At 44.6% G+C, this 25,825-nt stretch overlaps 2 protein-coding genes across 2 annotated transcripts; one reads left to right on the plus strand and one right to left on the minus strand.

Annotated features, from left to right (window-relative positions):
• Nucleotides 1-13,504: 13,504 nt before the first annotated feature.
• Nucleotides 13,505-14,400, minus strand: LOC147857685 (uncharacterized). Its single transcript, XM_087327432.1, has one exon. The coding sequence runs from the start codon at nucleotides 14,338-14,340 to the stop codon at nucleotides 13,549-13,551; it is 792 nt and encodes a 263-aa protein (XP_087183558.1). The 5' UTR covers nucleotides 14,341-14,400; the 3' UTR covers nucleotides 13,505-13,548.
• A 3,630-nt stretch (nucleotides 14,401-18,030) lies between these two features.
• Nucleotides 18,031-23,632, plus strand: PEX10 (peroxin 10). The gene is made up of 13 exons (XM_087327612.1): nucleotides 18,031-18,218; nucleotides 18,374-18,435; nucleotides 19,171-19,305; nucleotides 21,109-21,140; nucleotides 21,279-21,368; nucleotides 21,531-21,625; nucleotides 21,702-21,891; nucleotides 22,256-22,325; nucleotides 22,469-22,547; nucleotides 22,831-22,961; nucleotides 23,082-23,173; nucleotides 23,270-23,355; nucleotides 23,451-23,632. The coding sequence occupies exons 3-13, from the start codon at nucleotides 19,182-19,184 to the stop codon at nucleotides 23,551-23,553; spliced, it is 1,092 nt and encodes a 363-aa protein (XP_087183738.1). The 5' UTR covers nucleotides 18,031-18,218; nucleotides 18,374-18,435; nucleotides 19,171-19,181; the 3' UTR covers nucleotides 23,554-23,632.
• The last annotated feature ends 2,193 nt before the right edge of the window (nucleotides 23,633-25,825 follow it).

Below are 25,825 nucleotides of genomic sequence, written 5' to 3' on the forward strand. Positions count from 1 at the left end.
TTGACCGGCGCCCGCTTCACTCTTCTTCCGCTCCGCCTCCCGGTCGGGTCAGATTACCGACCGGCTCATCTTTCGGTCGAGTCGGTTCCCGACTCGCTCCTCGATGCCACTCCGGACCTCTCCTTCGGTCTTTTCGCACGTGCCCACTCCGGGCCTCTCATCCTCACGGCCACCGCCCATCTCCCCGGTCTTATGTCCGCGCTCGGGCGCAATTGCCGAAGTCTCTGGCCCCGGTGTCGAGGGATCTCGCCTCCGTCCGCTACAAACCTCCTCTTCATCATTTCGGTTGCCCGCCTTGCCGCCGCCACCGTCCGTCTCTCTAGGTCTCACACCGGCTCTCGGGCCGGTTGTCGGAGTCTCTAGGACCGGTGTGTGGAAGGTCGCGGCACCGCCACTCGTCTCCTCTTCTTCCTCGATTTCGCAAGCCTCGAGTATGCTCGCGAAATCCTCGTAGAACGTTTCGGGCAACCGCGTCCCGAAACTTTCGCCCACTCTCGAAGTGGCGTCCATTGCTCCGTAGATATCGGCCTCATCCATGGCCGTCCTCTTTCCACAAGTCGAGAGGGTCGCTCGCTCCGCACCCTCTCCCACATCGTCGTTGTGGTCGTCCGCCTTGCCGCCGCCACCGTTCATTACCCTAAGTCTCACGCGGGCACTCGGGCCGGCCGCCGGGATCTCTTGAACCGGTGCGTGTAAGGTAGCAACGCCGCCGCTCATCGATGTTATGCCCGTAGCCACCTCCATTCAGACATCGTCGTCCGTGGCTACCCCGCCTCCGTATATGCAAGCATCAATTATGCTTGCCGCCTCCTCTTCCACAGTCTCCTTACCGTTGTCTCGGTTGCCCGCCTTGCCGCCGCCACCGTCCGTCACTCTACGTCCCACACCAGCTCTCGGGCCGGTTGCCGTAGTCTCTAGGCCCGGTGTGTGTAAGGTCGCAACACCGCCGCTTGTCTCCTCCTCCCTCGATGTTTCGGGCCGCCATGTCCCGAATCCGTAGTTACCGGCCTCCATGGCTGTCCATTCGCCGCAAGACGAGAGAGTCGCTCTTTTCGCACCCTCTCCCATGTCACCATCGTATGCTCTCCCGGCCTCCGTATAGGCCCCGTCTTCTACGTCTAGGGAGGCTTCTTCCTCCGCATCCTCCGATCGCCTCCGGCCCGTCTCCATAACAAGCCCTTCTTCGGCTCCGATTTTCGCCTTCACAAGCTCGCATGCCTCCCGTATTAGCACCTCTAGGTCGAGCTCCTCCGAACCATTTTGCGTTGAGCTCTCTTCTGGCGGTAGTGCGTACCCACTCACCGCTCTCTCTTCTCCGCCGCTCGCGGGCCGTGTTGTGGCCGACCACCTCGCATCATGTTGCCGGCACCCCCACCAATCGAACTCATGTCGACCTCTTCCTTCCGGTTCCGTGTACCCGTATGCCTCCAATAGGGCTCCCTCAAAGAACACCCACGACTTATGAGCTTCTCGTAGCTCCTTGACCTCCTTGTGCACCGATACGGTCGCCACTCAAGGAAAATACTCTAGCTGCATCGCCTCGTCTACGCCCCCTTTCGCCATCTCGGCATCGTACGCTTCCAAGAACCTCGGGACATCGTCCCCGTTGAATCAGCCGACTCGATCGACCACCCTCTCGACGGCTTGTTGAGCCGCATCTCGCCTCGCCTTTTACCGTCGCGCATCCATCATGATCTTTGCCATCATCTCCTCGAAGTCGAAGTCTTCTTCAATCTCCATGCTCCCTTGCCACCTTTCACATCGAGTTCACCAAATATGTCGTGTTGTTACGCGCGTACGTGGAGAAAGGCGGGACCACGGGGGTCTTGGACTAGAGAGCAATGGAGCGTAGGAAGTCGTGCTTCACTGTTTCTAGGGCATCCCAGAAACACACCGGAAGCAACCGAAGGGAGAGAGAGAGAGAGAGAGAGAGAGAGAGAGAGAGAGCTTAACACCGACTCACGCACACACACACACACACTCGCACACACAGCCCAACCCGACTCACGCCTTATGTACAGAAAACGCAGGGGAGGGTAAGCACCCGACGCCAACAACGACGCGAATGTACACAAACAAACGTAAACGTATATGTATGTATATATAAGAAGAATACATTCCCGGCTTCATGCCGGACTGAGGTTGGATACAGTAGTCGTCTGCTGCCAAGCCGCCGTCGGGGAGCTCTCAGCTCGTCGCGCCGAGCGGGGTCTTGCACAGGAGGCCGAACCAAAGCAAACCCTAAGCAAAACACGAAGGGGAAGAAGGAGAACAAGAAAACCTAACTCTAAACTTAATGGTATACCCTCTAATGCAAAACGGGCAACCCATTCACAAAGGGCGTTCCCTTCCTTTTATAGAACAAGGACAGGGATGCGTTACAATGTGGGATAAACCCCAACTTACATGGGACCGTCTGTCCTGACTTGACTACTCTTCGGCGCCAAAAAGGCGCCCTCGTTATTCACACTAAATGTACATGGGTGCGTACACACGTTGCACCCCACCAATGTAGCCAATGTTTCCCGGCTTCCGCCTCTGGCCGAAAATCTTCACGACACCGCATTCTATGATATGTTGCGGCACTAAGGATCAGGGGTGGCTATATTGGGTTGGTGTAGCCGAACAACTTGTCAGTTATACGAATGCCGATTGGGCCGGACATGCCGGCGACCGCAAGTCTACATCTGGATATGCATTCTCACTTGGAATCGCCGCGGTCGCCTGGAGTAGTAAAAAGCAGCCAACATTAGCATTGTCGAGCACCAAGGCCGAGTACCGAGGAGCAATTGTTACAACGTGCGAATCCACATGGCTAAAAAGGCTACTTGAGGATCTACGTGTGGAGGTGTCCGATCCAATTGTGATCTACTGTGACAACCTCAGCAACATCCAGTTAGTGAAGAACCCTATCTTTCACACTCGGACAAAGCACATTGAGGTGCACAACCATTTTGTCCGAGAGCACGTTCTCTCCGGTGAAGTGGAACTGCTGCATGTTCCGACGGATCGGTAGGTAGCTGATATCTTCACCAAACCCCTCGGCTCAGACAAGTTGCGGCAATTTTTTGGTGCACTAGGTGTGCAATACCTCGATATGCCAAACTTGAGGGGGACGAATGAGAAAGACGACCGAAAAGCCGAGTCAGAAACCGATTTCGATTTCGGCCCAACTGAAGAAGTCGGAGTGCAAGGGTCGACCGAGAAAGCCAAGATCAATTGTAGGGAGAGCCACCAGAATGGAGAGCCCAAGCCGGGGCTAACCAAAAAAGGGGGAGGCAAAGCTGGAAAGACCAAGACACAGACATGGGTCGATGTCGTGAAAGGTTTGGAAATTGAAGAAGAGTTGGAGACAGCCAACTCGACCAAGAGCGGGAACGAATTGACGTGAAATATGCAGATTAATATACGGCCACAACCCAAGCGTAGATCACTTGATGACAATCAAAAGCACAAACGAAATGGGAATGGAGGTAAGTAGACAAAACAGAAAGAGAATACACAGGATATTAACGTGGAAAACCCTGAGAGGGAAAAACCACGGGAGTCCACAAACTCCAAACTATCACTCTGTAAGAAAATTACAATAGGGAGCACAGAGACAACGACCTCTTGCTCACAATCTTCGCCTAGCGGCGGTTACAACAGAGACACAATCTCTGTATATCGCTCTCTCTCTCTCTCTCTCTCTCTCTCTCTCTCTCTCTCTCTCTCTCTCTCTCTCTCTCTCTCTCTCTCTCTCTCTCTCTCTCTCTTACGCACTGTACAGAAGTTACACCCAAAAATAACTATATCATCATAACTATTAAGTTTGCCCTAGGTCATATTTATACTAATATGACTTTCGGGCTATTTACAAATATAGCCCCAATGGGCTCTCTAGAACATATTTACATATATGTCATTTCCATCCGATGAGAGATTCTCACTGGGCCTGCAACATTCGGTTCTCACCGGGTCTTCCTTGCCGGGTACTCGTCATCCAGTTCTCACCGGGTCTTCCGTTGCTGGGTACTCCACATCCGGATTCGGCTGAGGCCGATAGTTGCTCATCAACACTATTCTTCTCACTTCCCATCCGGAGGGACCTATTTCCTAACAAACTCCCCCTTCACTCCGGCATGGGAAGTCTTACTAGTCCAATCCGCTTCCGACATGCATCCAACTTGTCTGGTATCAGTACTTTGGTCAGCATATCTGACCCGTTCTCGGTCGTGTGGATCTTCGTCAGTGCGAACTCTCGATCTTCTACTCGCTCTCGGATCCAGTGATACCTACGCTGGATGTGCTTTGTCTTGGAATGGTACGCTGCGTTCTTAGAAAGGTGGATGGCACTTTGACTGTCGCAATAGAGCCGGTATTCATCTTGCCGGATACCAAGCTCTCCGATGAAGTCCTTCATCCATAATATTTCCTTGTCGGCTTCAACAGTCGCCATGTACTCCGCCTCCGTGGTTGACAATGCAACCGTCTTCTGCAGCCTCGACTGCCACGAAACAACTCCCCCTGCATATGTCATTACATACCCGGATGTAGACCGGTTGGTATCCACATCAACCGACATATCTGAATTGGTAAAGCTGTCAACTTGAGGTTTACCAGAGCCGAATCGGAGACACATATTTGAAGTGCCCTTCAAGTACCAGAGTATCCATTTGACCGCGTTCCAGTGCTCCTTGCCGGGATTGCTCATAGACCGGCTCACCACTCTGACTGCGTATCCAATATTTGGTCGAGTACACACCATTGCGTACATTAAGCTCCCGACGGCAGAGGCATATGGAACCTTCATCATCTCCGCCTTATCTGCTTTCGTCTTCGGGCTTTGCTTACCGGATAATCTGCAGTTTGCCGGGAGTGTCGATCCAACCGGTTTTGCTTCTAACATGTTGAACCGTTGAAGCACCTTTGTCACGTATTTCTCCTGTGACAACCACAATTGCTTCTTTGACCGGTTCCGGATGATGTGCATCCCCAGTATCTGTCTTGCCGGGCCCAAGTCTTTCATTGAGAAAGTTCGGTTGAGAGCCTTCTTCAGCATCCGTATTTTGGCTTGGTCCCATCCGACGATCAACATGTCGTCCACGTACAGAAGGAGTATCAGGAAGTCGCCTCCTTCAAACTTCTTCACAAACATGCAGTGATCGGTTTGCGTTTTGTGATACCCGTGGTCGGTCATGAAGGAGTCGAACTTCCGGTACCATTGCCGGGGAGCCTGCTTCAACCCGTAGAGGCTCCTTTTTAACCGGCAAACTAGGTGCTCCTTCCCTTTCTTCACAAATCCCTCCAGTTGCTGCATGTAGATCTCCTCTTCGAGGTCACCGTGGAGGAACGTCGTCTTCACGTCTAACTGCTCTACCTCGAGGTCCATGCTTGCCGTTATGCTCAGCACCGTGCGGATGGAAGTCACCTTTACTACCGGGGCAAATATCTCGTCAAAGTCCACGCCCTTCTTCTGTTGAAACCCCTTCACCACGATCCTGGCTTTGTACCTTGGAGGGTTGTCGGCATCTCCCGGTTTCAACTTGTACACCCACTTGTTTCGGAGTGCCCTCTTTCCTTTCGGCAACTCCACCAATTCATACGTGTGGTTCTCATGCAAGGAATCCATCTCGTTCTGTATGGCACTCAACCACTTTCGGCTATTGGTGTCACTTTTAGCTTCCTCAAAGCTTTCTGGCTCCCCTTCATCGGTTAACAACACGTGCTCTGGATCCGGAAATCTCTGGGGGGGCCTTCTCTCTCTGAGAGGATATCTCCGTCTTTGGTTTTCGACAACCAGCTCCTCTATTTGTTCTTCATCCGAATCCGATTCGGGGTCTTGGCCGGTTCCGGTTTCAGCTTCCTCTACTTCTTCTTCTGCAGGTTCAGTATCCACACCGTAATCGGCTGGTTCCTCGAGTGTCAACCAGCTCTTAGGTGGGTGGGTCCGAATCTCATCGGAGTTCATTATCTTCTTCTTCGACTCCCAGTCGGCAAGAGTCTTGTCCTCCATGAAGATAATATCTCGACTCCGGAATACTTTCTGGTCGACCGGGTCCCACACTCGGTAGCCAAACTCATCGTCGCCGTAACCGAGGAATATGCATGGCCAGGTCTTCGGATCTAACTTTCCTCTCCGGTCCTTAGCTACATGCATGTACACAAGACACCCGAATACCTTCAAATGCCGGTAGGACACTTCCTTACCGGTCCAGACTCTCTACAGCATGTCTCCGTCCAAGGGAACTAAGGGTAATCTGTTTATCACATATGTCGCCGTCGACAGTGCCTCAGCCCAAAACGTCTTGGGTAATTTTGCATGCGCCAGCATACTTCGGACCCTCTCCATTATGGTCTGGTTCATCCTCTCGGCCAACCCATTTAGTTCCGGCGTCTTCGGCACGGTAAATTCGAGCCGGATTCCCTTCGAGCGACAGTACTCCTCGAACTACCCCCGGTATTCTCCTCCGTTATCTGCTCGAATCGCCTTCAGCTTCCGGCCAGATTCTCTTTCCACTCTCGCGTGGAGCTCTTTAAAGACGTATAGCACCTGATCCTTCATCTTCAACGGTGTGGCCCACAGCTTCCGGTTGTGGTCATCTATGAACGTCACAAAGTACTGCGATCCGGCATGTGACTTCGTGCCCACTTGACACACATCAGTATGCACCAACTCCAATGGTGCATTACGTCTCATCGGTGGCCTCGATCGGAAGGAGGTCCCGTTTTTCTTACCAGCTAGGCAGTCGGTGCACCTCTCAAGATGCACGTCCTTCACCAGAATGAGGTTGTCATCGGCAAGCCTTTTCATCCCCTTCTCGCTCATGTGACACAGTCTCTTGTGCCACAGCTCACCGGCAGTGTCGGAAGCCACGTTCACTTCTTCCGGGCATTGATTAGGTACAACGTGTTGACCTTTCGGGCTTGAGCCATTGTCAGGCTCCCTTTGTTGAATTTCATGACTCCATTCCGGATGCTACCCGTGTAGCCTTCATCATCTAGCCGACCGGCTGATATCAGGTTCAGTGGAACCTCCGGAACGTGTCGGACATCCTTCAGCAGCAGCTTGCATCCGGTTGGTGTTGTCAACCACACGTCTCCTATGCCGACAATTTGGCATGTACCTTCATTCCCCATCCGGACACAACCGTGATCACCGGCTATGTAGGATGAGAAGTATTTATGGTCCGGGGTAAGGTGGAACGACGCTCCGGAATCAACAACCCACGTTGTCTCGTTGCCGGCAAGGTTCAACTCACTCTCCTCGATGATGAGCATCAACTCTTCTTCACTTGCCGTGATTGTCGTCATTCCCTTCTGGTCTGGCCCCCTCCGGTCTTTACCGTTCCGGTCCGGTGTTCGCTTCGAATCAGTACCGTCGGTTTCCTTGTCTTTTCGGAGTGCCGACAATTCTTCTGGAAGTGTCCCGGTTTGCTGCAATAGAAGCAAGTAGGCCTCGCCCTTGACTTTGACCGTGTCCCCGACTTTTCTCGGTTCTGGGGACTACGGTTCCTTTGTCTTCCGCGTTTCGATTCGGTAAGGAGCGCTTTGGAGTCGGAGCTCGTATCCTTATCTTTCCGATGTGCCTCCTCATCCAGCAAGCTCGACTTCACTCTTGCTAGGGATAACCGTTTCCCTTTCAGCCCGGCGTTGCCTGAAGTGACAACCAACGTCTCCTAGCTATCTGGGAGGGAACCGAGTAGGAGTAGTGCTAGTATCTCATCGGTGAGAGGTACTTCTAATGATGTTGGGTGGTGTATCAACCCTTGGAAGGCATTCATGTGCTCTGTCATGCTGGAGCCATCTTGGTATCAGAGTCTTACTAGCTTCCGAAATACTAAAACCTGATTAACAACATTTTTGTTCTGAAACATAATGTCGATCTTCTCCTAGAGCTCATGAGCCTTGCTCTCTTCATTGAAGTTGTTGTATAGACTCATGTTGATGAAGCACCGTATGTACGTCGTTGTCTTGATGTGCATCACCTCCAATATCGTGGCATCGATTTTGTCCGGTCTCTTGTCCCCGAACTAAACCGGCAACCAAAGATCTTTAATCACGAGCATGTCCCTCATCTTCGACTTCCACACTGAATAGTTGGAGCCGGTGAGCTTGAACATGCCTCCCAACGAATCGTCCATTTTTCTGTGTCGTTTTGCTCTGATACCAATTTGACGTGAAATACGTGTATTAATCTCCGGCCACAACCCAAGCGTAGATCACTTGATGACAATCAAAAGCACAAACGAAATGGTAATGGAGGTAAGTAGACAAAACAGAAAGAGAATACACAGGATATTAACGTGGAAAACCCTGAGAGGGAAAAACCACGGGAATCCACAGACTCCCAACTATCACTCTGTAAGAAAAATACAATAGGGAGCACAGAGGCAACGACCTCTTGCTAACAATCTTCGCCTAGCAGCAGTTACAACAGAGACACAATCTCTGTATATCGCTCTCTCTCTCTCTCTCTCTCTCTCTCTCTCTCTCTCTCTTACGCACTGTACAGAAGTTACACCCAAAAATAACTCTATCATCATAACTATTAAGTTTGCCCTAGGTCATATTTATACTGATATGACTTTCGAGCTATTTACAAATATAGCCCCAATTGGCTCTCTAGAACATATTTACATATATGTCCTTTCCATCCGATGAGAGGTTCTCACCGGGCTTGCAACATCCGGTTCTCACCGGGTCTTCTGTTGCTGAGGCCGATAGTTGCTCATCAACATTGTTCTTCTCACTTCCGATCCGGAGGAACCTGTTTCCTAACACGAATCAGAGACAAGGGATTTGGTCGAGGGTAGAAGTGAATCGGGGTCACATGATTCAATCAAAATGTTTGATTCGGAGGAGCTGAATCTACGATGGGACAAGCGGACGAAAGGACAGTAGAAGACGACATCGATATGGAGGAACCGACGAGTCGTGAAATGCCAGCACCATGACAACGAGGGAGTTGATAAGGGCCGAAGGAGCATACAAGCCGACCAAGGAGGTCGAGGTGTGCAGAAGTGGACGGGTCGCGGAAAGAAGAATAGGACTGGACAAAGGGCGCGAGTGAGGCGCATAAGCACGAGGAGTAGTTGGACGAAAGGACCGATTGCCACTAACACAACGATCCGACCTCAACTTGAGTTTGAGGGGGAGTGTTGAGTGAACGAGTGTTGGGAGACAGGTCCCTCCGGATGGGAAAGGAAAAGAACAGTCCTGATGAACAAACTCGGCCGAGGCCGATAGGCCTCGGCCGAAACCGGATGAGGAGTACCCGACTACGGAGAGCCGGATGGTGCAGACCTGGTGAGAACCGGATGAGGAGTACCCGGCTACGGAGAGCCGGATGGTGCAAACCTGGTGAGAACCGGATGAGGAGTACCCGGCTACGGAGAGCCGGATGGTGCAGACCCGGTGAGGAATGCTCACCGGATGAAGAGACATATTCGTAAATATGTTTCTGAGAGTCCATCAAGGCTATATTTGTAAATAGCCGAAAAGTCATATTAGTATAAATATGACTTAGGGCAAACTTTTAGATGGTCTGTCGTTGTTGTTGATTTTTCTTGTTGGCGCAAGGAGAGAGATAGCGCGAAACCGTGTACAAAGAGAGAGAAAGAAAGAAAAAGAAAGAAAGATATATTAACGTCTTCTAAGGCCAAAATTGGCCCATGAGACAAATGGTTTACAACAAAAATGGGATATTTACCCATTCATCGAAGTAAAAATAAAAATAAGATGAAAAATAGAGTTTAAGCTAAATAGTTCTAAAAAATAACAAACATGTTTTATATAGAAACATGTTCTACTACAATGAAAATGGTGTTATACAATTGTTATTTTCATTTCCATCCAAGTCTCTCGAAGAGAAGCGGAAGGTCAAAGGGTTGCGATGTGGATGTGGCCCGTGGTCCCCATGTAAGAGGTACCCCAACCATAGCTTCTAGTCGACGTAGCTCACGTTCCCTTATCTTCTTAATCTTGTCTACTCCACGTTGACTTGTTTTGAAGCCCAACATTCGAGGGCGTTTCGTTGTTCTTTGCATTTCTGCTTCCTCAAGGGAGAGGCCGAGCGGCGTAAGTGTATCCACATTCATCGTCTCCCCTTGTTCCTGAAAAATTACACTAGTTACATGGTGATGAATACTAAGAGGGTTATCGTTAGCACTTTGTAATTTATTCTCCCTATGTTGTTTTAGGTCTAAGATATATCTACCTAGTCTCTTTACATTCGGGGTATCTAATAGTTTGGAGAGGGTGGGAGAGGGTCCTAGTATTTCTTGGTATTCCGCTCGTATCTCGGCATAAGTTGGGCATTTGCATGTGATGGCATAACCTACATAACCTTTCCTCTCTAGGGACTCTATTAGCCCGACCATTCTCAATCTCAAGTTGGTGAGATGATATCCTAAGTTGTCCAATGGCCACCCTTAGTGCATTTGATAAGAATGTATCTAAATATCTTGGTCGTGTAATAAAGCCTAGCGTAGAGAAGCGCAAGAAGTGTTCCTTATAGTACACCATTTTAGATGGGAGTGGTTCTCGTGGGGTGATCCATTTGTATCGAGTGTAAATTTGCCATATTTCTTGGCGTATCACTTTATTACGATCTTCGTGAGAGATTAAAGTTTGATCAGTCCCATGGTTGTACTTAAGGGGAGGTAGGTTATTAATGTCTATGCCGTTCGCACGGAGCCAACTCACCACGATGCTATACCAAGAGCTAGTGTCGCCAGACACATATAAAGATCGAGACGCCTCAAAGGCTCGACGGGATATCCTATCTTGTGGTTGGCTATGTATCCGATGAATAAAAACTACCACTTGAAAGAGTGCTTCTACTAACATCGGGGGTAGACTGAACTCAGCTCTAATAATGTCATGTGGTACTGTCGATTTGCTTCGGAGTTGACGTGATAACATCGTCACTAAAGGTCTCTCTAATTGCGTCCACATGAAAGATGGTAAACCTGGAGCCCATACTACTGATGCATACATGAGGGACGGGGTCACTAATGAGTCAAAAAGCCATCCCTTAGTCCGTGGCTCTTGAAAGTATGCCTGATGGCATTGTCTCTCTAAGAGTGAGAGGGATGCATACCCTCTCGTTAGCCTATCTTTGGCTGCCTGGGTCATCGAGAATTTACCTGAGCGAGCACTAAAGGTGACTCCCAAGTATACATACGATCCCACTACCTCAACTGGTTTATGAGAGAGGATTAGGTGACATTGACTCCTAACTCGGGACGATGTATGAAAGATAAGGACTTTAGTTTTCGCTAAATTCACTACCAGTCCTCGTTGTGTACAAAAGTCATCCAGGGCATTAAGATGCTTTTGTAGGTCGTGTTCCGACTCTGAGAGCAAGACAATGTCGTCTGCGTAGAGTAAGAGACTAACTTGCGTCTCCCCAATAGCTACTCCCTTGCCTCCCTTACGAGCAATAAAATCAGTGATCTCATCAATGTAGATCCCAAAAAGAGTCGGTGATAGGGGGCAACCCTGTTTTACACCAATGGTGCTAGTGAAACAATCGGATAGGCCACCTGGGCATCTTACACACCCAGAGACTTGCTCATATAGGGCATAAATGGCCCAGATCATGTCATCTGGTATCTCCAAGCTCTTAAGTCTATCAAACAACCTTTCCCTAGGAACCGTGTCAAAGGCCTTGCGAAAGTCCACAAAGCAACAATATAGTTTCTTCTTACGAGCCTTTGTCTGGTCAATTAAGCACCTGAGTGTGAAGATATGGTCAATAGTGGAGAAGGCTCGTCTAAAGCCAGCTTGCTCAGGTGCTCGAAGACTTAATGTTTCCATATAATCACTGAGCTCCGCTTCCATTACTGCACCATATAGTTTAGCGAGCGTATGACCTATCATAATGGTCCTATATGTATTTGGGTCCACTGAGTCCCCTCCTTTATGTATAGGGGCCACTGTGTTCATGGCCCATTGTGGTGGAAAACCCTCAGCGAGGGCGCGGTTGAAGATTAGAGCGAGAAGGGGGGCTAGGCACTCTCGAGCATATATGATGTGCTCGGCACACAATCCTGTGTGGTCCATGGATTTCCTATGTTGTAATTTTTTGATGACCTTCGTGACCCTAGAGGTCGTGAAAAGTGTCCCCATGGTAGGTCGAGGTGTGGAGGGCATTGGAATGGGTGGTTGGTTCGGGACATGGTAGAGTCTCTCAATATATGTGTGCCAAATATTGGGATCCTCGATGGGTGTTTGTGGTCTCGGTTCCCGTAGCCTCTTCCATGCGAGGGCACAATCCCTACTCATGAGCATATGGTAGAGTTCCCAATATTGAGATGCTTCCCAAGCCCGTCTTTTACGACGTGTCATCTTGCGCATCTCTTTGCGAGCCTGTACTGAGGAAATAGTACCACTAAGCCGCGATACTTTAAGTTGTCTATACAACTCTCTACAATCCTCATCATACCACTTGTTCTGTGGCATAGACCCAACTCTACTATGATTGGAGTCTTTCGTGTATGGGAAGCTACTAGTTGTTGCTGAGTGGAGGATGTGTGTGAGTTCTGTAGTGAGGTGCTCTAAAGACAAGGAAGAATCAAAAGAGGAGAGATGCGCTTGAACATGTCGAGAATAGATGTCAGCGAGCTCATGCGTGAAATGTATTATGGTGTGATGGGTTGGTTTACTAGAGTTGGTGGCGTGGGAGGCGTCACATTTTAGCTCAAAGTATAGGAAGCTATGGTCTACGCCAATGGGGCATGGGGCCACCCGGAAGGAGCTAACCATGTGGGTAGCTTCAGGGCGTCCTATTAGGTAATCAACTGTGCTTTCCCCTCCTCCATGTGGGAAACATGTGAGCTCTTCCGAGCCCGGCCACTTGGCTAAGCCATTATATATGATCATCTGGTGTCGGCTTCCAAGTTCAAGCAGATGATGGCCAAAGCTTGTGGCGTCCGCACCTTGATCTTTTGATGTACGTGTTATGCCTAAGGCTAAAGGGTCGACATTCACCATTTCTAGGTTTCTATCCATCTGAAATATTGTGCATTGGCGGGATTGGGTTCTCGCATTGAAATCTCCTACAAGGAAGACTTCCCATTGAGAAGAATATCGGATTATGTCATCCGATAAAGGTTCGTATGGAGAAGGCCCATGTGGCGTTCCTTCATCAACTATACTCGCCACTCCAGCCATATTATACCAAGATCCTTTCGGGGGGAAGTAACAAATGGCAATAAATATCACCTGATCTTTGCTAGTGAGTACTTTCACCCACATAAAACGGGCTTCTGGGTCTTTCTTTAGTATTTCTATCCTACTATGTATCTCTCTCCGAAATAATATCGCAACCCCTCCAGACCCTCTAGTAGTGTGTCGACGTGAGGTTTGTCTAAAGACGGATTCCCAACGAAAACCATCAACTCGTGGTAATCCTCGATTTGGACTTTGATGTGTTTCTACCAAAAAAAGTATATCAGATACCCTCAAAATCTCCTCTAGACGGCCAGGGTGTGTCCAAAGTGCACCATTACAATTCCATAAACTCATCCTAAGTCTATTATTTGTCACATGGGCCACACGCCGTCAATTGGCAGCGCGATCATTTATTATGACCCGTCCGTCTCGGTAGAAGGCACGATGCCCCTCTTTACGAGCTTGTATGACTCGCGGCATACAAGTTTTACGATGCTCAATTTGCATCTTGGTCAAGTCTTCATCGAGGTAGATGGGCTCCCCGCCCAATCCTCGAAGAATTGGTCTCTTTTTAAAAAAGGCGATTCTAGATTCCGAGTCCTTAAATTGAAGAACTAAAGCTCTTTTCCTAGTGGTGTCACGCCCTACCCTCCAAGTTTTAGTGATTGGTAGGGCTTCATATCCCAACATTTTACCCAAGGTTTGTGCATCTTCGTCGGGAGATGCCCCTTCCTTGAGCCCAGTAACTCGTACATTTAGGCGTCGAGCTTGACGCATCTTTTCCTCCTCGAGGGTAGTGTTTACAATATTTTCGTCCTTTAGTTCTTTTTTAATATTACGTTTTACTACATCAACCCACCCAGTTTTTGCTAGTTCCATATCACTTTTAACCTCTTCTTTAACTTTTTTTATCTCGTCCTTAATATCCTCTAGAGAAGATATTTCACCATCTTCCCTAGATGTTTCAAGGTCCTTAATTCGTTTTTGAAGGTTTACGTTATCTACCTTAAGTTTCGCTACTTCAGCAATAAGCAATTCTCTTTCTTCCTTATCTTTTTGTTTTTCAGCTTCAATTTCTTTCACCCATTTTTCCATTTTAACGAACCGGTTAAGGACATCTAAAAAATCTTCCTTACTTATAATTTCTTCGTTTGTTTCCTTATGGTTTCGTCGAGAAGTCATCTTGTAATTCAAAAGATAAAGAAAGAAAAAGACAAAAGGACAGAAAAAACTTAGCCGAGCATCGACGTCTTTCGTGCTAGATATGAGTGTAGAAGCACATGTATGCTTGTTTCAGCCGGTGACGTCGTCCGGTAAGTGAAGTACCACGATGAAGGGCAACGGCTACACACGATAAAAGCGGCCAAGAATCGAGGACGGCGACAATCGGCAAACAACACGCCCAAGAACGACGGTAGACGAAAGAAGATGGCAACGGTGACGGCGACGGCGACAGTCGGCAGACGGCAGACGGCGGCAGCAGACGACGACGACCGTCGACAGACGACGGAGACGGCGGCAGCAGACGGCGGCGACAGTCAGCAGACGACGGCAACGACGGCAGCAGGCGACGGCGGCGTCAGCAGCAGCAGCGACAACAGGCGGCGTCGTCGGCAGCAGCAGACGACGGCGACAGCAGGCGACGCGGCTGCAGACGACGGCGGCAACAGATGACGCGGCTGCAAACGACGGCGGCAGCAGATGACGGCCACGTAACGGTCAAAACAGAGAGAGAGAGAAGGCTATAGAGAGAGAGAGAGAGAGAGAGAGAGAGAGAGAGAGAGTGTGTGTGTGTGTGTGTGTGGGCATTGAGAGAGAGAGAAAGAGGTCGTTGCCTCTGTTGTAACCGCCGCTTGTGGCGAGGATCGTGAGCACGAGGTCGTTGCCTCCGTGAACTCACTGTTGTACATTCTAGCATAGTGATAGTTTGCAGTCTGCGGGCTGCCGTGGTTTTTCCCTTAGTTTGGGTTTTCCACGTAAACATCTTGTGTACACTTCTCTTCTTCGTGTCGTTCATTATTTCCCGTTTCTGTGTATGATTCTAAGCTCGGTTGTGGCCGAGCGTTGCGTATAGGGAGCGTGCAGTTCCTGTCAACGAGCTCAATCGGATCTGGATCGGCTGAATAAGCCAGAGCCAGATCAGTGTCTGGATAGCATCTAGAACCTAGAGCCGGATAGTGGATCGGAGAGCGGGATTCGCGTGTGAACCAGTAGGCCATTAAGAGGCCTATGCTTCTAGACCACTAGGTAGCTAATGTTCTTGTAGTTAGTGTTAGGGGCTCAGTACGAGCATTGAAGTACTTGTTAGTACTTCGGTCAGTCCTTCAAGGACTTGTATAAATAGTGTTGTTGAGCACATTTTATATTGAGTGAGAGTTTTTAGTGTTTAGGAATATACACGTTTTCTGTGTTATGATCTAACTCTGTCTCTCCTGTGTAAGGTTTCCATTAAATTTGTGTTTGTATTCTTTTACAATCATCATTTAAATGTTAAGTGAGTGTGAGGCTCAAAGGTGTCTGACAACCATCTTCACCCAATTCGCCATCAAAAGGGTCTTAGCTTCTGCAGTCGTATTCTTTTACAATCATCATTTAACTGTTAAGTGAGTGTGAGGCTCAAAGGTGTCTTACAACCATCTTCATCAAATTCGCCATCAAAAGGGTATACGTTGGTCCGACCCGCAAATGACATCGAGGAGGGATAAAGTATGAAAGTTGATTTCTCATAAGAATAAAGCAAACCATCGCTCCATTAAAACCACAATAATAGATCAAGTTTCGGTATGGATTAATCATTAGACATTGTCTCATGACACCATGATAAGATCCCACACTTATTTATGAAGGGATTGAGGCGATCTTTTCTTCCAAGTATAGTAAGCATGGGCATTGTAGTGCGTGGATGCTGAGTCAGGCCTTTTTTGTACAATTACTCACAAAGTAACATTCATCCAACAAGCTCGAGCCTAATGGCATGTGCAGACAAACACATTAATCCATGGTATTTCCACACTACGACTCAAGATTAGATAGAAGCAATGAAGTTTAGACAAAACAAGTTGTTAATGATGTGAGGGAGCGGGTTGTATGGAACAGAGCCGCATGTGAGGACCTTGTGTGAGATCTCATGGGTTAGGGTGAGTGAATGCATAATAATAATGTTAGAATATCATAGAGGAGAAAGATTCAAAAAGTGAGTAGGATATATGTGTATGTGTATGTGTACATGTGAGTGTAAGTGTATGTTTATACATATGTATGCATATAAAATCAATGCACATAAAAGGAGAGAAAGAAAGAAAGATATATTAACGTCTTCTAAGGCCAAATTTGGCCCATGAGACAATCAGTTTACAACAAAAATGGGGTATTTACCCATTCATCGAAAGAAAAAATAAATAAATAGAGCTTAAGCTAAATGGTTCTAATAAAAAAACATGTTCTATAAGGAAATGGCTTTATACTAGGCCTACTTTCATTTCCATCCAAGTCTCTCGAAAAGAAGCAGGAGGTCAAAGGGTTTCGATGTGCATGTGGCATGTGGTTCCAATGTAAGAGGTACCCCAACCATAGCTCCTAGGCGACATAGCTCACGTTCCCCTATCTTCTTAATCATTTCTACTTCCGCGTCGAGTTGCTTCGATGCCCAACATCTAAGGGTGTTTGGTTGTTCTTTGCATTTCCACTTCATCAAGAGAGAGGTCGAGTGGCGTAGGTGTGTCCACATTTATTGTCTCCCCTTGTTCCTAAAAAAATACATTAGTTTCGTATTGGTGGATATTAAAAGGGTCATCGTTAACACTTTCTAATTTATTCTCCCTATGTTGTTTTAGCTCTAAGATATACCTACCTAGTCTCTTTATATCCGGGGTATCTAATAGCTTCGAGAGGGTGGGAGAGGGTCCTAGTATGTCTTGGTATTTCACCTTTATCTCGGCATAAGTTGGAGACTTACATGTAAAGTGATGCTCATCCTCTATCTCTATGTGACATAACCTACATAGCCTTTCCTCTCTAGGGACTCTATTAGCACGACCATGCTCAATCTCAAGTTGGTGAGATGATATCCTAAGTTGTCCAATGGCCACCCTTAGTGCATTTGATAAGAATGTATCTAGATATCTTGGTTGTGTAATAAAACCTAACCGAGAGAAGTGCAAGAAGTGTTCCTTATAATACAACATTTTAGATGGGAGTGGCTCTCGTGGGGTGATCCATTTATATCGAGTGTAAATTTGCCATATTTCTTGGAGTATCACTTTATTACGCTCTTCATGAGATATTAGAGTTTGGTCAGTCCCATGGTTATACTTAAGGGGGGGTAGGTTATTAATGTCTATGCCGTTTGCAAGTAACCAACTCACCACAGTGCTATACCAAGAGCTAGTGTCTCCAGATGCATGTAGGGATCGAGATGCCTCAAAGGCTTGACGAGATATCCTATCTTGTGGTTGGCTATGTATCCGATGAATAAAGAATACCACTTGGAAAACTACTTCTACTAACATTGAGGGGCAAACTGAACTCTGCTCTAATAATGTCATGTGGTACCGTCGATTTGCTTTGGAGTTGACGTGATAACATCATCACTCTAATTGCGTCCACATAAAGGATGGTAGACCTAGAGCTCATACGTACTACTACCGATGCATATACATGAGGGAAGGGGTCACTAATGAGTCAAAGAGCCATTCCCGTAGTCCGTCCGTCCGTGGCCCTTGAAAGTATGTGTATCATACCCTCTCGTTAGTCTATATCTTTTGACTGCTTTGGGTCATCGAGAATTGCCATTTGTTAAACAAGATTGGAGACGATAAATTTGTAGATTTCGGAAACCAGACAAAAAAGCTTTTGATCCTTATTTTGTTTCCTTTGGCGTGTTTGTTTTTTTCTGACCTTCCATCCACTCTCTTGCTGAACAGAAACAGAAATCAGAAACAGATCGATCAGGTCTTCCCTCTGTGCTAAACTTAGGGTTTGGAAGCTCCGTTCCTCTCCTCCCCCTCCCCCCCCCCCCCCCCCCCCTCTCTGTTTTCCCGCTGAATTTCATCTCAAGCAGGGTAAACTTGTTTAGGTCATCTGTTATTTTTGTACGTCCTCCTTTATGGATTTGCCCTTTTATTTTGTTATTTTTCTGTCATGCCATGTAAGGTAAGATGCAATATATATATATATAATTCCATATTTTTTCGTTGTTTTTCATATTCTTTTTCAGAGCCAAGATTCTTTGGAAATCGTCAGAACTTTCCTGGGGATGCTCGGGTCTTATTTTAGAAGGTTAGTTTCTCTTATGGATTCTTCGTCTCATGGAAATTATACAGAAATACGTAATAGTTAAAAGGACCCATTTGATGCAACTATATACTTTCATAAGTCTGTTGTGGCTTCTTGTTGCGGTATTTATATGTAAATCTAGATGGACTTCTTGACTATAGTTTTGTTGAAATGGATCCTTTTGATGCAATCATATGATTTAAGGCATATATACTCTACCCAAGTATTTAAGGTTATGACCATTTTCGATAATGCATTTAGTTGCATGGAGTGTATTCATTAACTTAAAACCTTTGTTTATAATTATTCTATGCATGCATCCATATGCCAGATGTGTGACAATACAAAATCCATTGAACAAAGTCCCAAAACTGCATTGCATGTGATATATATATTCCCTGATGCCAAGAATGTTGTATGTAGCTAATAATACTGGATGTGGCATATGTAATCTCTGATGAAAATGAATTTCGTACCTCTGATGACAAGGAATGTTATATGTGGGGGACGTGTAATCTTTTTGATATTTAAGAATGTTGTGTGGGGCCTATGTGTGTAATATCTCACAACAAAGGATGTTGTATGTGAATACGTATGTAGTGTCTCACGACAATGAATTTTTGTATGTGGCATATGCATGTATGTAAACATTCTGATGATAGAGAATTTTTGTGGCATATGTATGTAATCTCTTTGGTGATAAAGAATGTTATATGTGACATTATGTGATCTCTAAAGGTTAGATAAACATGGAGAGGATGAGGCAATATCCAAGGGCCAGTCAGCCAGAGATTATGCGGGCAGCTGAGAAGGATGAACATTATGCCTCCCATCTCTGTGATGCATGCCATGATGCATTCCGCCATGCCTTTGGTTCGTTCTCTTACATACCCTTTTCTTTACATTTTATCTGTTCTTTCTCACACATTCAATCATACCACATGCTTAACTAAAGTGATATAATAGAAGAGAGAAGAACAAGGGTTGTTTGTGGAAGAATGGCAGTATCCAACCTAAATTCTAGTTGTTTTTTATTAAGGTTACATAACAGTGTATTTGATATATCTTAAATGTAGGGATCACACTGCATTGCAGAAGTCAGACACATTGCAATAATGTGCACCTGAGATTGTGTTGTGAAATACCCTTTCTTTTGTTTTGTTTAAATTTTTGCATCACAGCTTTTTGAATGTCCATTGCCTGTTTTTTTCTCAAACAGCATTGCTTGCTTCCCTTTTTTATTATCATTGAGATAGAATTTGAAACTCATTTTAGGAAGCTCTCACAGGGTTGTTTATACGATTTGTTCCTTGAATGTTGAAATACCTGTATATTATTGTAGCTTTTTCCAAGGCGCTTCCCTAAGAAGTTTATTTTCTCAGTAGTGAGTTCAGTGAGTTTCTTTTTGCATCAGCCTTATCTGAATGGAAAATACGGAAAGATGCCTAATGGTTCACAATGAAGGCAATATGGAAGTATGATTTTTGTTATCATTGCAAATGGAACACAATACTATTGAAAATTGGCAATTTTGGCAGTTTGATAAAAATTTAAGTTTCAACAAGGAACTAAAGCACAGCTAATTGATTTCCCAACCTTTACCAAAATTTGCAAATGAACGGATATTAGCACTTTAGGGGCAGGCCTATACTGCCTGACTGGGGAAACTTCTTCAGTTTTTAATCCAAAACAAAGTCTCTCTTTCTGCCTGTTATGAAGCAATACTGCAGAAATGTGTCATGATTTGGAATTTGATAGTGCTTAAAATTTAAAAAAAATGTATATTTGTTAAACACAGTTAAAGAAGCCTTATATACCTGTCCTAAGAATTGGCAAGAGTGAGGAGAAAGAAATCAAGGATATACATCGTTCAATGGGATAGGGGAGAGGTGGAGGAACAAATCATAAATTACAGAAATCAGTGGTATATCATAGAGGAGAAAGGTGGAAATCATATGCTGGAATATTAATTGATGGAAATCATATCATATCCCAAATGCAATGTTGTAAATAAATTGGGTGTGCAATGATGCATCCATTAGTTGAAAAATATCTTCCCAATATATGATAATTTGTAGGTAGAGCTGTAACTTTTGATGGAGTGATGCTTGCACTATCCATTCATACGGTATTGTTTTGTTTTTAGAAGCTTGATTTGGGCATGCTCACTCTATAATCTGCCTTTTGGACAGCCTTTTTCTCTCATCTTTTTATCATATTGGGGCTACACCCCCAGTGGCCTCTTTCGACCCTCTCTTTCTCTTATGTACGTAACATTTGGACAATATTTGCTTTCTGAAAGCATCATATATTAATATAGTCCCTATATATTCATCAAACTCTATATTTATATAGCCCTTTTAGACCATTTGCAGTAATGGAGGAGAAGGCTGTATAAAGAACAGTTAAATTGAGTACAAGTAGGTTTTCTTTGACAAGGACTCACAGAATTGCGTTTGAAGAGTCTATAACTCTTCAATTACATCATATGACTTCAAATTCTTTAAGCTTGTCTTTTTTTCTGTGATCCAATCACCTTGTTTTTGCACCCACTTCATAACATTTTTAATTATTTGTAATAGGAGTAAAAATGCTGTTTTTTCTAGATTCTTATTAGTTTGAACCCTCTTTATTTATTTCCAAACCTTTTGTCCTCTTATGTGTTGGCTAATGCAGGGACAAGGTTGGCAGTACAGTATGAGAATGAGGTATGTGCTCAAAAGGATACTCTACACTCTATACACGTTTGTTTGTTTAATCCAAAGTGCAGTTTTGTGTTGCAAGTTTTACAAAAGTGACCCCAAAAGATATAGCTTGCTCACTTACAATTTTTGTTTTGATCCCAGACTAGATTGGCTGGTTGTGTTTTATATTATCTCTTGACAACTGGCTCAGGTCTACAAACACTCGGGGAAGAATATTGTGATATATCTCAGGTTTCCCAAACTTTTGAATTTTTGCTATTGCTTTTTTTTGTATATAATATATAAATGCATTTAAAAGGGGTTTTTAAGTAGATTGCTACTGAGTTATTCATGTGGAACTGTTAAAAATGTTAATGTACTAGAATTAATTCCTGTGGTTTACTGGTAATATAGGTAGCAGGACCATCCAGACTTCCTTTGGCACCGGCTAGACGAACATTGCTAGTGTTCTTCCAATCTGTCCTTCCTTACATTGCTGAGCGGCTGAGGTATTTTTCCCTGCAATGTATAGTTATGGGTTTTTCAAGAGTATTATACTTCATGATTCTCTTGAACATGTTTTAGTGCAAAAGTGGCTGCCAGAAGTGTATATATTTCAAATGAGATGTCGACAGATTTTGTCAGTGATGAGAGGGCTAATGAGTTAGGAAGGCCACTATTGAGACCGTATCCTAGTGAAGACAGAGACCCCCCTGGTTCTTGCTCACGACGGTTGCAAAGTTTATGGATGGCTGCATTGCTTCGTTGGCCGAGAGTATGTATGCCCTTTGTTTTATGGAAACACTCTGAAATGCCTCCTGAATTTTCATTATTTCCTAAATGCCCTTGTTCAACCCCTGAAATGGTAAGCAATTATATTTGCTATTTGATCAATTTTATGATCAATTAATCCTCTTTTCCTCAACTGTATATGGTATTTGATCAATTATATGGCCACGTTATCCTCTTTTCTTCTCTTTTGTAGGTGGATCGAGGGTGTTTATGAAATAACTATAAATCAGGGGCACTTAAAGAAAAAATTAAAGTTGTATTTAAGAGTGTTTCCCTAGTTTTATTACATGGAGATATGAAAGGATAATTCAAGGTTTTTATTTGAAAAATGAAATCATCAATAACAGGTCCTCCCAGCTCTGCGAGATGCATTTCTTCTGGCAGTACGGGGGAATCTGATGTTCTTTTATTTTGAGGGTAAATTGCCACATTTTTCCTTTTTGATATGGCGAAAGCTGTGTATGGTTATTGTAGCATCATGAAGATTGATGGAAAACCCTTTACCTTTTGTCTGCATAGTGTATTCAAGGTAATTTGTTCACAAATTTCTCATGATTCAGGAATATACTATCAGCTATCAAAAAGGGCTGCGGGTGTGCGATACATTCACATGGGCAAAGTGTTCTATAAAAAGCCTAGGTAACAAACTTATGGGGTTTTCAGTACAAATAAATAGCCTTTTTCCTATCATGTCTCATAGTTGGCTAATATATGTATATAGCTATTATGTATCATTGAAAGCTTATGTGAGTGTTCTCATGATCAGTAGATAGAGGTAGTGTCTATATCAGGTCTTTTGACAAAATCAGCCTTTCCTAGGAAAAAGATATGACTATAAGCGCTTTGTGTTGGAAATTTGTGAATGATGTTTGGTCCCTTGGAACTTCATACTAAACAGAAATATATCTCACTGTGTGAACAGGTACCATATGTTGGGCATGTTCTTATTGATTCAACTCAGCATTGTGGTGGGCGATTGGCTGAGACGAAGTGCCCTGCCAACTTTAACAAACTCCATGCGAATACAACTCATGGATCGATCTTTCTCACCCAGTATGAATGAATACATAAGATTTACTAATGTGTCAAGTTTGCTTTAAAGAAATTTTGAGAATATGCTTTATTTCGAGGGAAATTAATCTGATATGCCATGTATATTATGATATGATGTAGGAAGAAAATCTATCTTAATCTTGGATGAAGAAGGGAATCAGATACGAGATTCACCGACTAATGGATCAATCCTAGAGTGCACTAATTCTGTGGTATGTAGAATCAAAGCTAAATGAGATTTCCATCGCAATGACAGATGCAAACTGGAAATTTCATAATCCAATAATGGATGTAATGGGTCTAAACAGGTTGCGATGGGATCTAGTAAGTGTTCACTTTGTTTAAGTCCGAGGAAAAATCCAACTGCAACTTCATGCGGGCATGTCTTTTGCTGGTAAAAGCTCTCACGCCTACTATGCATCAACATTCTTCAATTCAGATAAAAATATGACTCCTTTTTTTAAACTGTTTAACGTTGATTTTTCTCAGGAATTGTATAATCGAGTGGTGTAATGAAAAGAAAGAGTGCCCTCTATGCCGTTCACCCATGTCACACTCTGATCTTTCCTGTATTTATAATGCTGATATCTAAGAAGCCAGCCTTTTTTGTAAAAATACATAAATCCATCTTATGTCTTATAATTCGAAACTGTAGATATTTTGAAACCTTACATGAGGAGATTTGTTGCATATCATATCTTCAGCTATTTTGAGTATATAAATCCGTTTCATTTCATGTACTGAGATGATGGTATATAAATGGTTTCATAGATCCTGGCAAGTTTTGGAAATAATCATCAAATAGTCCAAAAGGGGTAGTAGTATTTGTACTAGGTTTTTTGATATATGCGAATCATCCAACTTAAGCTTTTTATGTATTGAAAGAAGCTTGAGGTTTGATATATTATTGAAGGTCAATTCAAACACATCTTATTATGCATCTCTGCTCAGTTTCTGTGTACTTAAAAGGTATGCCGAAAGTCCCTTGGGGTCTTGAATGAATCATGTTTCAAGAAGCAACTCATAGGGTATTATGCTTGTGTACGAATTATTACCATTGTATTTTAGAGTCTGGAGTTAGGGCACCCAAATGTCTCCATTAATAACAATATTTTATATAATCTAACATATGGTAAGCATCTGTGGGGGCCTCCAATTCTACACAACTAAGGGTTGGCAACGGCTTGGCTCAAGCCTAAATCGTTTAGCTAAACCAGTTTAAAATGGCTTAGCGGCTCAGCTCAGCTTAGGCTTGAGCCTACTTAAAAGGTTTGAGTTTGGCTCAGTTCGGCTTGAGCCTTTCCAAACCAGCTAAGCCATTTATGTGCTTTAATAATGAGGATTTAGAAAGTTTTTTTTATTTTAAAAAAGATCTCCTGTCATTTGTGTAACCATTTTTACAAGATTTCAAACTCTGTGATGGGAAACAACCATTTTGGAGGCTGAAAATGCCAATAAGGAGTACCATAATTGGATGTCATGAATGGGGTAACTGTCCAGACGGTGATAAACTCATGCCCTTGAGCAATTTTAGCATCAAAATCTCCAACTATACTATCCCATTGTCCCTTTAAAATATGAACTATGTGTAATCAAATACTTTAAACCAATTCAGTTGGTGATGTTTTAAGCTGATGGAAAATGAAAGAGCACCGAACCTTCCAAATGTGATATACAATGGTACTACTCAGTATCTCCCATACTGGTTGGACTTCCTTCCGTATTCATGAAAATTGTAATGGCAACACTGGTAATGTATGAACACTTCCAGATTTAGTGTAAAATCCATGGTCCATAGATTCGATGTCATAATGGAATGCATCATGGACAAGTGATGTCCAAATCACCATGCCCCAAGTAAAAACCAATGAGGGAAAAAATTAGCAAAATTCAACGGGGACATTGCCATATCGGTTGAGACTCAATGCATTCCCATAAACAATGTCTTTGAATTTCCGTTTGTAAATGGCATCAAGCACAACCAAAAGCTACTCCTATCCTATGCAACCATGTGCCAACCAGCAAGGCTCGGTGTACAAGTAACCATTGTACATGCAATATTTGGTGTGAATGTTTTCTTGCCTAACAACCAAGAGTACTTCCAATCTTGAAGAAAACCCCAACCCATCTGTGGTTAGAGTTATTGGGTGGTATGGGGAGTCTACTCATAACTTCTTGAATTTGTTGATAGATTATTTGGCTACCATGCATATTGCCTAGGATTTCTTTTTGCTGTTCCCATGAATGCGATAAAAATCCTTGCTAGGTCTGAACTGTTTTTGCAAGACCTAGGGTTTAGAAAGTTAGAAATTAGATGGTTAGAAGTTAGAACTTGAGAGAGAGATTGACAGGAAGCCATAGGCAACAATTGTTGAGTGACGAGAGTGAGGGAGGGAGAGAGAGGGAGAGGGAGCTTGCATAGTGGACAATCACGAGGACCTCCTTGCTATTATATACATTCTTTCTGTACATATAGGTGAAATTTTAGTTCCAATTCTCTCTGACTTGTCAAATTTGGAGAAGGATTGGATCATCGAGAGTGAGATGTCGCCATAGCCTCGAGGCTCATGGTTCAGGTGGTGGGAGGCGGGGGATTTGTGGATGTCGGCCGACCAATCATAGTAGTCTCCACAGAGGGAGTTGTGGAGGTGGGACTTGGAGTTGAATTCAGACTCATCGGTAGTAAGGCCGAGGGGGTGGGAGTTATGAGGAGGAGAAGAAGAGGAAGTGGTACGTGTGTTTTTTGGGTTTCTTCACACCCGTGAAACTTTTTTGTCCCAAACTGGTTTAGGGATTGGTTTGGTTTAGGTTTACGAACCCCAAAAATAGTTTAGGGTTAACCGGTTTGGCTTGGATAAGGCCAA

Source organism: Azolla caroliniana, unplaced genomic scaffold (genome assembly GCF_043228905.1).
Source record: "Azolla caroliniana isolate FFs.n. ecotype wild unplaced genomic scaffold, voAzoCaro1.0.p SCAF_11, whole genome shotgun sequence".
Taxonomy (NCBI): domain Eukaryota; kingdom Viridiplantae; phylum Streptophyta; class Polypodiopsida; order Salviniales; family Salviniaceae; genus Azolla; species Azolla caroliniana.

What these genes read in the sequence shown, in the direction of transcription:
- PEX10 (XM_087327612.1), top strand. Translation starts at nt 19,182, where the DNA reads ATGGAGAGGATGAGGCAATATCCAAGGGCCAGTCAGCCAGAGATTATG. An exon ending in GGATCGATCTTTCTCACCCA is followed by an intron (nt 22,962 to 23,081) that starts GTATGAATGAAT and finishes GATATGATGTAG; the next exon opens with GAAGAAAATCTATCTTAATC. An exon ending in TGCGGGCATGTCTTTTGCTG is followed by an intron (nt 23,356 to 23,450) that starts GTAAAAGCTCTC and finishes GATTTTTCTCAG; the next exon opens with GAATTGTATAATCGAGTGGT.
- LOC147857685 (XM_087327432.1), bottom strand. Translation starts at nt 14,340, where the DNA reads ATGACTTCTCGACGAAACCATAAGGAAACAAACGAAGAAATTATAAGT.